Source organism: Topomyia yanbarensis, chromosome 3 (assembly GCF_030247195.1).
Source record: "Topomyia yanbarensis strain Yona2022 chromosome 3, ASM3024719v1, whole genome shotgun sequence".
In the NCBI taxonomy this organism is placed as follows: Eukaryota; Metazoa; Arthropoda; class Insecta; order Diptera; family Culicidae; genus Topomyia; species Topomyia yanbarensis.
In genome coordinates this window covers 6,793,217-6,806,126 of record NC_080672.1, presented here as the reverse complement: position 1 = coordinate 6,806,126, position 12,910 = coordinate 6,793,217, and the positions used below count along the sequence as shown (strand labels likewise).

The 12,910-nt window shown below is 40.1% G+C and overlaps 1 protein-coding gene across 10 annotated transcripts in view; it reads right to left on the bottom strand.

The window, feature by feature from the left end:
• Nucleotides 1–8,288: 8,288 nt before the first annotated feature.
• The window catches only part of LOC131688617 (calcium/calmodulin-dependent protein kinase type IV), a 48,190-nt gene continuing 43,568 nt past the window's right edge, over nucleotides 8,289–12,910 (bottom strand). For 5 of the 10 annotated variants that reach the window (XM_058972991.1, XM_058972989.1, XM_058972992.1 and 2 more), the window contains exon 9: nucleotides 8,289–10,406. In XM_058972991.1, the coding sequence (XP_058828974.1) occupies nucleotides 8,899–10,406 (1,508 nt within the window). In that variant the 3' untranslated portion in view covers nucleotides 8,289–8,898. The remainder of the gene's footprint in view (nucleotides 10,407–12,910) is intronic. The other 5 variants (XM_058972996.1, XM_058972993.1, XM_058972994.1 and 2 more) reach the window with 5 other exon arrangements.

Sequence of the window (12,910 nt, the reverse complement as noted above, 5' to 3'; positions counted from 1 at the left end):
TTGCTATCGATTACTATTTCAGTTCTCAGAAATAAAGTGATGTAGGTGTTTATAGTGCTACATTAGCAGCGATAGCGATTTTAATGAAGGTACCTCCAAATGGCGCTTGGTCCTCTTTGGCTTAACACAGGCCAATTGTCGAAAGAAAATAGTCGCTAAGCGTAACTTGTTTTGGCACTAAATCTACATAAACAATCCTTCGTGTAATTCAACACATTCACCTGGAGACAATCGGTAATCTTCGACCAATTTATATTGACGGTTTACTTCGTGAAGACTTGAAGGAGTAAGGAGCTTCTAGTACGCAATCTAATACAGGATATGAACGAATACTTCATTCGGGGCTAACTAGTTTATTGTACGCGATTCGTCAGCGGTACTGGCCGATGAAGCCTCGGTGCACCATAACTCAAATAACTGCATTTGTGCAAGATGCTTCCGTACAAACCCAACAAACACAACGCAGCCAATGGGTCCAGCAAGAGTTGTTACATCCCCACCAAGTGCCGTGACTGGTATTGATCAGATATACGTACCACAACAGCTTCAACAATGCGACTAATTTCAAGTGAGCCCACCAGTAGTTACATGAGCTCTTTCGACATTTTAAGAACGAGCGGACTCGTTGACGTGTTCCGCCATGTACAAGAAATAGAACGGCACTTCATCCCACCAGAGGCACCTGAGTTTGGCGGATTGTGGGAAACGGCTGTATAATCAGCGAAAACACATCAAAACCACCGTAGGAAATGTTCGACTGACCTATGAAGAATTAGCGACGACGTATTCCCGCTTTAGTATTTCGAATGATCCATCTTATCGACAGTTGTTACGGCATTTAATTAGCAAGGGACTGGAAGGTGAAGTATATTTTTCAATATTTAGAGCCATAGTACTATTTCTAATGCCAAAAGACCCTGACTCCTACGGTAGCAGACAAAAAGCTAAGTCGCCGGTGAGCTCTAAGCTTGCATATATGATCCTTCCACGCTTTTCTAAACTTTCTCCCTTCAACTCCTTGCTCTCCCTTGAGTACTATGGCTCTAAATGTTGAAAAATATATTTCACCTTCCAGTCCCTTACTAATTAAATGCCGTAACAACTTTTTTTATATATTATTTTCTATTTGATTATATTGTTTTGTTTGCATTACATTTCTAATTTAGTATATTGGGTGTTCAGCCACAAGTGGAGACTTTTCATCCCTATTGTTTACATGATTCAGTTAATTACTATTAAGTTATAATATGCTTTCGCAGTTAAGTATTTTTTTTTTTCAATAGGATGTTTTAAACCTACTTGTCTTCTGAATAAGGAGCTAAACAAATCTTATAAACTAACTTATAAACTATAAAGAGAGCTAATCGTTACAATTGAAGATTGCAACGATTTTTGTCGGAAGTTGCTTATAATACTGTTCGTCATAATTTCTAATGTTTCTATGTTTGCAAGTCTTGACCGTAACAACTGTTGACAAATTGACTCAATAGGTCGTTAACAAAAATGGTTAACAAAAAAATGGTAAAAATATCCATCTTATCCACTAGTTATAACCCAATACGCTTTATAGGCCGTCGGCTCATTGCCTTACTGAAAACCATCATTGGAGAACGTCAAGGAGAGTCGTCTAAAACGTTGGAAACACCTGCAGCTGATGCGCCAACACTTTTGGAGTGCTTGGAGCCGTGATTTTCAGGGTTTCACGGTAAAAAAACGATTTTTTTAGAACTTTGCGTGAAGCGAATTGATCGAAACTTTTGTACATTATAATTTATCATTTTAATAACATTCTATAATTTTTCTATGGAAAAATATCGACAAACGACTCGGTGACGAAGCTTTTTGTAGAACGTCTCTGGAAAAAAAACATGATTTGCGGTCTTACCTAACATTCAAAAATTACTTAACCGATTTCTTTCAAACTTTGCATACACATTTTCATTTTCCAATTTATGGAGTTTTTACTCATAAAAAGGCACAATTTTTCGTGGGTCGTCAAACGGTGGGATAATAAAATTCTCACAAGTTTTCTCTCTCATGCCTCCACGCGAGTCTAATTCTATTGATGACATTTGGTTCTTAGACCGGCGACGACTGGGTACTATCAGTCATCTGCCGAGAGTAGCAGAATGAGAGGGTGCGAACAGTTGAGAAAACATTGCCGTAAAAATGAATAGTTGATCGGAAATTAGCCCCAATAGGACTTTAAACTGACTGGTATCGATGATCATGGGTCAATACGTACTGAAAATTCGCCGCGTCTGTTTTTATGAACCCAATTTTAAACTCCGTTATTGCTAACAAGCCCGTGTATCAGGTTAACAATTCTTTATATTTCCCTTCAGTGTTAGTTACTATCGCTCGTATACTTGTATTCCACAAATAATCCGATATGGAAAATAATAAATACTTTCCTTGATTTATAATATCTCGCGCTATTATAACTCTTTGCCTGTATAATGTGTTATCACTCGGTAGTTTTCAACCAAATAAATACATCGTAGAGAAAAAGTAGCGAATTATGTCTAAATACTGTTGCAATAAATAGTGATCCGGCCCATTACGCAGATAAGATTAGCTTTTCTAGGCAATACTCCCACGGTCCGGTCGGCTGTGTGGAGTTCAAATTGCTTTTGTTTAGGGAAGATAGGATACTCTCGGTAGCCGGCTGCCCAGAGTTTAAAAAGGATCAAAAACTAAACAAGATCTTTTCTTTTTCGAGTGATCGTGTACTCGAATAAAATATAAAACAACTACCTAATAAAATATGCTTTACAGGTCCCATCGCTTGCTTGGAGCGAATCCTAGACCTTATACCCTTCCAAAACCACCAACTCCGCGACACCTATGGAAGAGTCTGATGAATCGTCGTCCTTCCGTTAAATAGTTGGAGCATCAAGACTTCCCGTCTACCTTATCCTTTATCCTTCCCCATGAACGATGGAGATGGGGGCGGCCGGCAATGATGGCTATCATGCTGTTGAGGTATTAATATGGGTCGGATTGGTATGAATTCCTACTTACCATTTCCTAAGCAACTTTTATTAGATAATCAGCAGTCAAACATGATGAAGTCAGTGTGCAATCCGCCAAAATCATCGTCACAACGCAACGCGACGCGTAAATATTTATTCCCTGAAACTCGTTCTCAGAAAGTTTTGCTGTATAAAATACAGTAATCGAACATAAAAAATTGAAATTAATGTGCGTAGAAATGTTTACGCCCTTTTAAAAAAATACTACTGAGTCAAAATAATCTTACTGATTGTCGAAAATGTTTAGTCTTCCATGCCGGTGAAATGTGTAAAGTTTTATAGGAATCTAAGATGGTCGGTCACGATTTTAAATATTTTCGGACGGATCTTCATGGAATTCCTCTATTACATCAACATTGCCTACCCCATCCTAAGTATCGCTGAAGATGATTGTGGCCGGCAATGACGATTCTCATGCTATTGGTTTACTAAACTCAAAAGAGATAAAGTTCATTCCCGATCTATTATTTCACAAGCAAGATGAGTTTAGAGTACCTATCGGCAACACAACTGTGCGACTTCTCGCAGCTTCACCTTTACCCCTACGGTTACTTACCTTTGCGAAATGGGACAGCAGGAGGGCACCAGACTTTTTCTGTGGGATTGATAGTCCTGCAGGGGGGGGGCTAATTTATACGTACTGGTCAGAAGAACCATCTTTGCCGTTCTCTCAGTAAATATGATCACTCACGCAGGTTCCGTATGCCATGACCGAGACATCAGAAAATCTGTGCAACTCATATGCCCTCATGATGTTGTTTTGCTTACATCTTGGAACTTGGATTTGGTTGAGGTGTGACAATGACCTCTGGAGTTCTTGCAGCTGTTGTGCGTATCGTTCCAGTCTCCTTGATTCTTACAATGTATGCTTGTCAGTGTTCCCAAATGAACATCAAACACCATGTTCGCTCTAGTTCTGTGCTCATCCTACACCATCATTTCGTGTGCAAACTCGATCGCGCTAATGCGTACCAAAACACGAGCACATGTTCGTCTACACAACCGAACCTCATGTACGTACCCGGTTATCGTACACACAGGTTCTTGATACTAGTTTTCTCTTTCTCTCATCCATCATCACTAGCATTGACTCATTCTGTTTTGTGTGTGCCTTTCTTATGTACGCACACGGTGTACGTACACGGTTTTTAAACCTAAGTTTGCACATCGTTCGCTTGGGTTCGGTGTTCGATGCGAACCTGTACACAAAGGCAAAGCATTTTTGAGGTTGAACGCGTGCACGAAATTTTGTACACGGGTGCAAACTTGTCGATGTTCATGGGAAGACTGATGCTTGTAGTTTGGTGAGAACGATGCTGAGAGGAACGTACCGCTTGGTTACAATGCCTCTTGAGCAATCAGCTGTCATTCAGCTTGGCAGCGGTACCAGGAACCTCCCTGTCGGATCTAGCTTGGAAATGGACAGGAAATGGGGTTCGCTGTCCGGTAAATGTTCAACTTGCCAGAACCGCTGCTTTATGGTTTTGAACTCTTCGATGGAGGTCACGTTGAAGTGCTGCACTGACTCGTACGATTCCTTAGGAACACCAGCCACAATTCAGCCCAGGTGAGTTTCCGCAGATGTGGAAGCCTGTCGAAATAGTTTGGTTCTCTTGGTTTCAGGATGTCGAAGAACTATTCTCACCCTTGTCACCTTGTGTGGAACGCTGGATCGCAGAGGACTATCCCTTCCGCTAGGTGCCAAGCAGTGACATCGTTCTTGAAATCTTGCAGCACGACTTGGAGAAAGAATAACTTCTGGTTATGTGTTTATTTCGTAGGCATTTGTAGCATACTTTCGCGAATCGCATCTTCGCTTTCTTCTGAGATGTGGACAAAGAGATGAAGCTCGAGCACTGGAATTTGTATATCCCGGAGGTAATAATTGTCTACACTTTTATCTCAAAACTGTTTGATTTTCACTTTCTAAAATAATCTGATTCATATAGCTAAAGACGAGAAATAACTCAAAATTAGTTAAACCAATCTGTTCTAGGATAGATACGGGATCTGGGAATGGAAAAAGTGAAAGGATGTAAATAGACAAAGAGCCATGACCTCTATTCCTGCTGCCAGTCGCTCCGACCATCACGTGTCAGAACTATAAACAGACGGCATATCACGGAAAGCATTCAGTAGGTGCTGCTAAGAATCATCGAATAAAGTGTCGTCTATACCAATGACTGTGTCTAGTACCTCAAAATCAACAATCAGTGCCATCAGCGAAGAACAGCAATGAAGACGAATACAACGACACAACCGTAAACCGCCAAAGCAAAAAAAAACAAGACTCTGAGCGATGACGACCGTCCATAACAGTTTTTGCAACCGGCTGAGACGGTTGTGCCTCCAGCTGGAAAAGTTTTGTTCTCGAGAGAACGGCAGATTACGACACGCTATACGCGTTGGTGAAGTGGGAAAGAGAGACCAGTTCGTTAAGTGTGAGTCGACAGTTGAGACGTCGGAGCCGTGGTCGACAAGTGGTGTTTCGACAGCAAACCGCGGGTAGACGAATTTGCCTACCTTGGTGGCAGAAGTCGACAGTGATCGTGTCTGTGTATGGTGGTGATACCGACAGGTAGCTCAACGGGAAAAGATTGGAAATGTCGCAGGTAGGCCTATAGGTCTACAGAAGAAGCAACGCGACGAAGGACAGTAGGTGGCACCGAAAAGTGTAACAATGTCAAACAACGGGCACCGAGTTTACAGCGACACACACGCGAGGTGTGTTCTACCAGTGTTGCCGTTCATCACATCAGAGACAGCAGATACCAGGTTTATTTTTCGTCCCTTTTTGCAATAGTTTTACTTGCTAGCTAAAATCGATGACGAGATGGGAGAACGAGTAACTGACACTCCTCCTAAGCCTTCTGCTGAAAATGTAAACCCCATTAGAATTAAAATTTACCCGGAGTCGTCAACGGGACCATGGATCGTATTTATTAGGCGTAAAGTAAATATTATCCAAATTTCAAAAGATTTGACTTCGCGATTCGCGGATGTAAAAGAGACCGTCAAAGCTAAAAAAAAATAAAATTTGCATTGTCGTTGGCATTCTCAAACAAGCCAATGCAATTGCTTCTTGCGAGCTTTTTACGCGTGAATATAGAGCGTATATACCTTCAAAGGAAATTGAAAATGATGGGGTCATCACCGAATCGAGTTTGACTGTTGATGACTTAATTAAGCATGGGATTAGTCGTTTCAAAGACACCATACTTAAAGACGTAAAGATACTTGAATGCAAGCAATTGCATTCAGTATCACACGAAGGAGATACAAAAGTTTATCGACTGTCAGACTCGTTTCGAGTGACTTTCGCTGAGTCCTCGCAGCCAAGCTATGTCATTATCGATAAGATTCGTGTCCCTGTTCGCCGTTTTTATCCCTCGTGTGATGAATTGCCTCAATTGTAATCGGCTTGGCCACACATCATCATGAGGATACATGCAATAAAAAAGAAAAATGTTTAATGTGTGGAGAAAACTCGCATGAGCTGCTTGTATGCCCCATGTATAAATTGCGCGAGGATAAAATTAAACGATCCTATGCAGAAATGCTAAAAAACGCTGCTCCTAAACCCATTTTCCTAGAAAACACTTACATATCTCTATTTTCGGAAAAGTCTGACTCTGACAATTGTTTTCACCAAACTGCCAATTTCTCCTCCAATAGATAAACTGCGCTCAAAGCCAAAAAATTCCTATTCAAAACCAATGTAAATTCCGCCTCGTTTTGGAAATGTTACAATACAACACCATTACTGGACATACTAAAATTTCGACTTCCTCTGAGCCTCAACCGGGGGTAGGATTATTGAAATTTTCTGAAATTTTTGGGTGAAAGACTCCTTCACTGTATTATAGTGGAATTTGCAGAAGTATCATACCTAAAATTGATTCCGTCACAATTTTGGTGCATAATTTGAACTACGATGCTTTTGCTTTATGTGAAACATGGCTCACCTCAAACATTAATTTCAACGTAAATGATTTCAACATTATTCGCCTAGACCGAGACACCCCGTATGGAGGAGTGCTTCTAGGAATTAAAAAGTGCTATTCTTTCTATACAATTAACCTCCCCCGGGATTGCTGGCATTGAGGCTGTAGCTGTCTGAACATTAAAGGCAAAGACAGAAAGAATCAAAACGTGGCTAATGAAAGCGAAGATTCTTTGAATCGCTGGATATTTAATTTTGCCAAGAGAGTTTGTCCAGATTCTGCTCCTGCTCAGAAAATCATTCGCGATGCTCCCACAAGTAACGATTCCATAGATTCTCCCATGACAATGATGGAATTGCACTTCTCCGATCATAACTCGTATCGACCGATTGGAATGCTATCCTGCATCAGAAAATTGTTGGGAAAAATTATCCTTCGACGTCTCGACAATTGAGTTGAGCCGAACGGCTTGCTCTCAGATACCCAGTTTGGTTTTCGGAGAGGAAAAAGAACGAATGATTGCCTGGCGTCACTTTCGATTTTAGATGCGCATCTCCGCCGTATTGGGCTCGCAAAGGGTAATCATTGTGCTTGTGGAGAGGGTTACCACGACATTAAGCATATTGTTAGGTCGTGCACTGAATATCTAAAGCCAGATCACACTTAGTAGGTTCTTTACAAGTCCGAGTTAGACCAATCCATGTTCCTGTTAGAGGCATCCTGGCTTACCGCGATACACGGAACTTATCTATCATTTTCTAAAAACAGTGTCACTCTCATCCAAGGTTAATCATTCGCCAATTAAAGTGTCCTAGAATATTCAGTTTTGTTTTAAGTTCAGACAATAGCAGAAAAAATGTAAATAAATGCACTCGAAAATACAAGATCATTATGAAATACGAGAATCTAAGAAAAAAGCAAACATTAAAGTGATTACAGTGTTAGTTTTAGACAAATTACTAGTATAGTTGAAATTAGTCTTAACGATTTTTGTAACATACTAAGAAACTTTGGCGTAAAAATCTTTTGCAAATGCCGTTTCAAATAAACGTATGAAAAAATGAGCGACGAGGATAACAATGAAGACGACAGGTTCATCGCAGCAAACAGTTTTAACGCAGCAAAGCATTACAACGTGCACTTACAGAAGATTACTTCGTAAAAAAATCCGTTTGAAAATTTTCTCTGATTTTAATGTAAATTTACTGTTAAAGTATGAAGAGAAAGCTGAACGAATCCTTACCACAACCGCTTTGCAAAAATTTACGTAATGGACATTGATTTTTCATTAAAACACATTTTTGTATTTACTATTTCTATTCAAATACCGGTACTTTGAATATTTACATATCTGTTTTCCTTTTTTTAACATTAACATGGTTTATAACGATTCCTAGTTTTTTTTATTTTCACATTTTTCTTTGTTTTAACTATTGTACTTCTAAACTTTTTCAAGTAACTTATATGAGTAAAATTCTAGAACCTAAATAAATTAACATGCTTTCCTGATGGTAATGAGACATAGATTATAAAAAAACAGAAACAGAGTGATTGTGGATAGGGGATGTAAATAACGACAATGAAGGACATAATGAATGACATTTTTTCTCGTTCCTTTGACTAAAAAGTAGAAACTCGTTATACGTTATAAGACATAAACATAGACATTGCTTAATAAAGAACGCACACAAAATCGTGCAATGATGAATTGTTGACGATAGGCGAAAGTGTGCATCTAATATCATAACAGCAAATAATGGAATTTAAGCGTATATTAGCAACAACATATGTGACAAAGTAAACCATTTAGCAGCGATTCTTTGATTTGGTACGTCTTTTCAATGACCACGATCCATTTGACCGATTATATCGTCGATCAAAAAACTCTCTTCAACCATCTTTGAGTATGTATCGTCGAATCATTTATGAATACTAGCCTCAATCTGCTTCTGAATCTGTTTCACCGCTGAGTTCGTACTGACGGCGGTCGTACGCTTGAGGAAAGAGTTGATGGATTTCATCGATCGGTTTTCGACGGCCTCAACGGCATCCCAGTCTACCGATAGGCTACGTATTTTCATGGTATTTCTTAAATTCTTTGTCGTCTCCATTTCCGACTGGTTCACGATGTGATCTTTGTGGAATTTTTTAACCAGTTGATCATTTTTGGGAACAGCGCAGCCATCAGTGGTCGCGATTAGTCGGTTCTGCTCGAGATATCGCTTTGCAACGTGATTGATCGCAACCGGTACGTCCCGGCTGCTCATCTGGTTGACACGGAACTTGGTTCGTTTGACTGTTGCCGCAGAATCGAGTGATGGCTGAGGTTGCAGTTTGGTTTTGCATATGTTTTCATCCTCTTGTTCGACGATCTTTTTCTGTTTAACGATCGTCTTTCGTACGGTAATGGTTTTGGTTCCGTCGGCTGAAGTTTTGCTGCTCTTGGTAGTTTTGGTCACGATTAGTTTCGTACCTTCGGATTCCTCCTGGTTGGTGGTTGTTGTAGTTGTTGTTGTCGTGCTGGTTACTGTCTGTGATGACTCTTGAAGGTGGGAAGGTTTCTGAATAGCATTTCGATCACAGAATTTGGTATAATTTTCTTTGAATACTGAGTCGTCGTTGCACAGACTGATCGATTTGGGCAGAAATTTAAACGTTGGTAGCTTTAGGGCGTTATTTGAGAATAGTTCTAGCTGCTGCGATGATAAATTGTTCTGCGCTTTACTCGTCTTGATCACTTTCACTTTGGATTTGAGACTCTCGAGTTCCGTGTCTAGATCGGCCGTACTGAGAGTAGGGTTTAGTGGGGTCACAGCAACGGGACTTGATCCATTGTTCAGTGAATTGATCGTGTTCTGTGGGGTAGGGTTGGATTCGGGTAAGGGTTCCTCCTTCGTTTGCATGGCGGTAGTAGACAATTTTAGTAAATCGGATAGCTTTCGTAACTCATCACATACCTTCACTTTAGCGGGTTGCTTCACCACCTCCATCGAAGAATTGCTTCCGATGGGCGCTGGTAGATCAGTCGGGTGTGTTGTCGGTGTCTGAGAATGATCTGAGAAAGATGAACAAGAATGATCAGATGGTGACAGCCGATCTGGCTGAGGTGGTGACGATCGCTCGACAATGCTACTATTGTTAATGTTATTACTAGTATTGGTGTTACTAATTTCGATACTACTGCCGGAGGTAGTTGTGCTTTCGATGTTGCTGCTGATCACGCCAATTGTGGTGGTTGCGTTTGTGTTAGGAACTACTTCTAATGGCACTAGTGCGGGGCGCAAGGCTAGAGGAAGTGGCGGAGGGGTGACGATGAAACTCTCACTATTTGCCAGGTTAGTAGCGCTCACTTCCGATGAGGGTGGTGGCGATGACGAACAACAGGATGTCGATGATGATGGGGACAGTAGCAATGGTTCTTCATCGCCTGCGAAAAAGAACGAGAAATAATAATTTCGTTTGCTGCACGGTTTGGCTGCCGCTCGCTTTTGTGTTCCCGGGAGGCCAAGGTTGTTACGGGTCAGGTGTAAATCGCCTTTTCTTGTAGGCTTTGGTGGGTTGGCGTATTCGGGTTAAGAATAGCAAAAGATAGGAAGAAAGGCATATTCATCGCAAATAATAAAAAGAAACGTGTTAATCAGTTGCTTGAAATTATAATTTAAATGGGTTTCTCAGTTAACTTAGCTTAAAACTAGCATCACTGCTATGGCAAATATAACAAATAAATATTTACACTTGTGTTCATCGGAACCCTATCGACTAGTGGGCTATAATTGTACTAATTTTTTTACACATTAGTAATACTAGTTCCTAATTGGTCGAAACAATAATGCATTCTCGTGTTCTGTAACTTAGATGTGGATTGTCGGGCTTCGGGCTGTACTATCCTGCTGATGGATTGGTCGATTCGGTGGGGGTTTCGCGGTTGTAGTCGTTGTTGTCGTCGGAGACAGTCGTTTCGAGAGGGCGCATAGATATAAGATACAATATAAAACAAGGAACGATTAGTGTTTGCCAAAAAAAAAACAACACGAAATTGCAACAATTGGATTAGTCACAGGTGGATGGTTCGGTTCTAGTTCGGATAAGAACAATTCACACAATACACATTTTCGAACATAAACAGGATGGGGTGCTACTATATCATTCAAGTACCGATCGATTGATCATGAGTTCATACCCCTTCTCTTGGAAATCAGGTCTTAGATAACAGAATATCTTTAGGCACCACCCGCAGATATCAGTTGCAATTTGTTTGTTAGAGCCTATTGTGCTAAAAAAGTTCTGCCAGACGGAGAAACTCTAATAAATTGAGATAAATAACGGCTTAAATACTTGAGTGAGAAGCATATCATAAACCTTAGCATATCTTAAAACCCCATCAACATGAAAGACGAGTCCTAGATCATAGCCACGGTTCAATTTTGTTGTTTTTGTCAAGGAAAAATTTTCCCGACTAGCACTTGGGCATTTTCAATCTTAAATAAATTAATTATGCATGTTTCCTTATTTGAGACATGATCTGTTCTTTTATATTTTCAAGAAGATCTTTATTCTATTCTATTCTATTCTAACCCTTACACTGTCGGTATTGAAAAGCATCCTGGAAAACACTGCAGTTATACTGAAATGTTTTTCTTGTCAACATTAATATTCGAAGCATATTTTCATATGTCGCAAATATTAAAACGGCCAGGCCTACTGTGCAGAGTTGGGTTTCTAAGATGTTTCAAAATTAGACGGCAATAAAATCATGCATTTAATAAATAATTTAATTAACGAATTATTTTGAACCCTAAGAGAGGAAGAAACGAGGACAACCGTACCGACCGTTTCAATTTAAAGGGAATATAATAAATCGTTGGGACTGACTTGGCTAAGAAGGTTAATGTCACTCCTTTGGTCCTTTGGGATGGGACAGAGGTATTTACACCTTGCCCTGGCTAATAAGCCTAGCTTAAAGCGACTTTACTTGCTCTTCATATTTTCAAGAAGATCTCTATTTTAAAAGTCTACAGATGAAACGAAGTGCTTTGGCCTATTTAAAAAAGACCTATTTTTACTACTTCTCTTTAGTTTTTTTTGAAAAGAATATTCTATTTCGCCACTTGTTTTGAGAAAGGTTTGAAAAAGGCTCCTTACTTACAATCTTTTCTCCTGATTAAATGCCTCGATGTCAATACCATGCGGCGAAGTCAATTAAATGTAACGCTGCTACCGCATAACCGAGGGCAGGTCCAAAGCCCCTTCAGTGATAGAGGTGGTTACCGATCTACCATCGAAAGTAACACGTGCAAATCTGTGCTCACCATCGCCAGATTTTCTCCGCTTTCCCAAGCTTTGAAACATCTGCGTAAACTCTTATGGCGTTTTTGATTGACCCCGAAACACTTTGACGGTACCTGAGGTTAGAACCAGACTCCGTTTCACCTCAAGCAAAAACTACTTCCGTAAAGTTGCAGCGAACGGTGACAATGCTTTCAGTTTGATCACAGTAGGCGACGATGACGGACGAAATTTTTCGCTCATTTCGCGTAGTGAAAGTTTTCCAAGAAGAACAATGCTTTTTTATTCAATTATTGCCCTGGAGGACACATTTTCATTGCTCTACAAGAATGTATTTACAAAATAACAAAACCATCTTGAATGCATAGTTTTGGGGTGCATTCGGAAGTGCTTTTGCGGTACAACTTTGTGCTCACAGATTCGGAAGGCTGTTTCAATAAGTGGTGAAAATTCTAGGTGCTTGCAGATACAACGGTTAAAATTGTTACCCAGCCAGTTCTTGGACGTTTATATTTGAAGTAGGTATTGATATAAGAAAGCAGAAGATACTAAGCTTGTTAACGCTTGGTCTTCCGAGAGAGGAAGCAGCTGCTGTTTTTGAGTGAAAAAATGGAAAGATCCTAGGTTTTGAATATGTCTGATGTA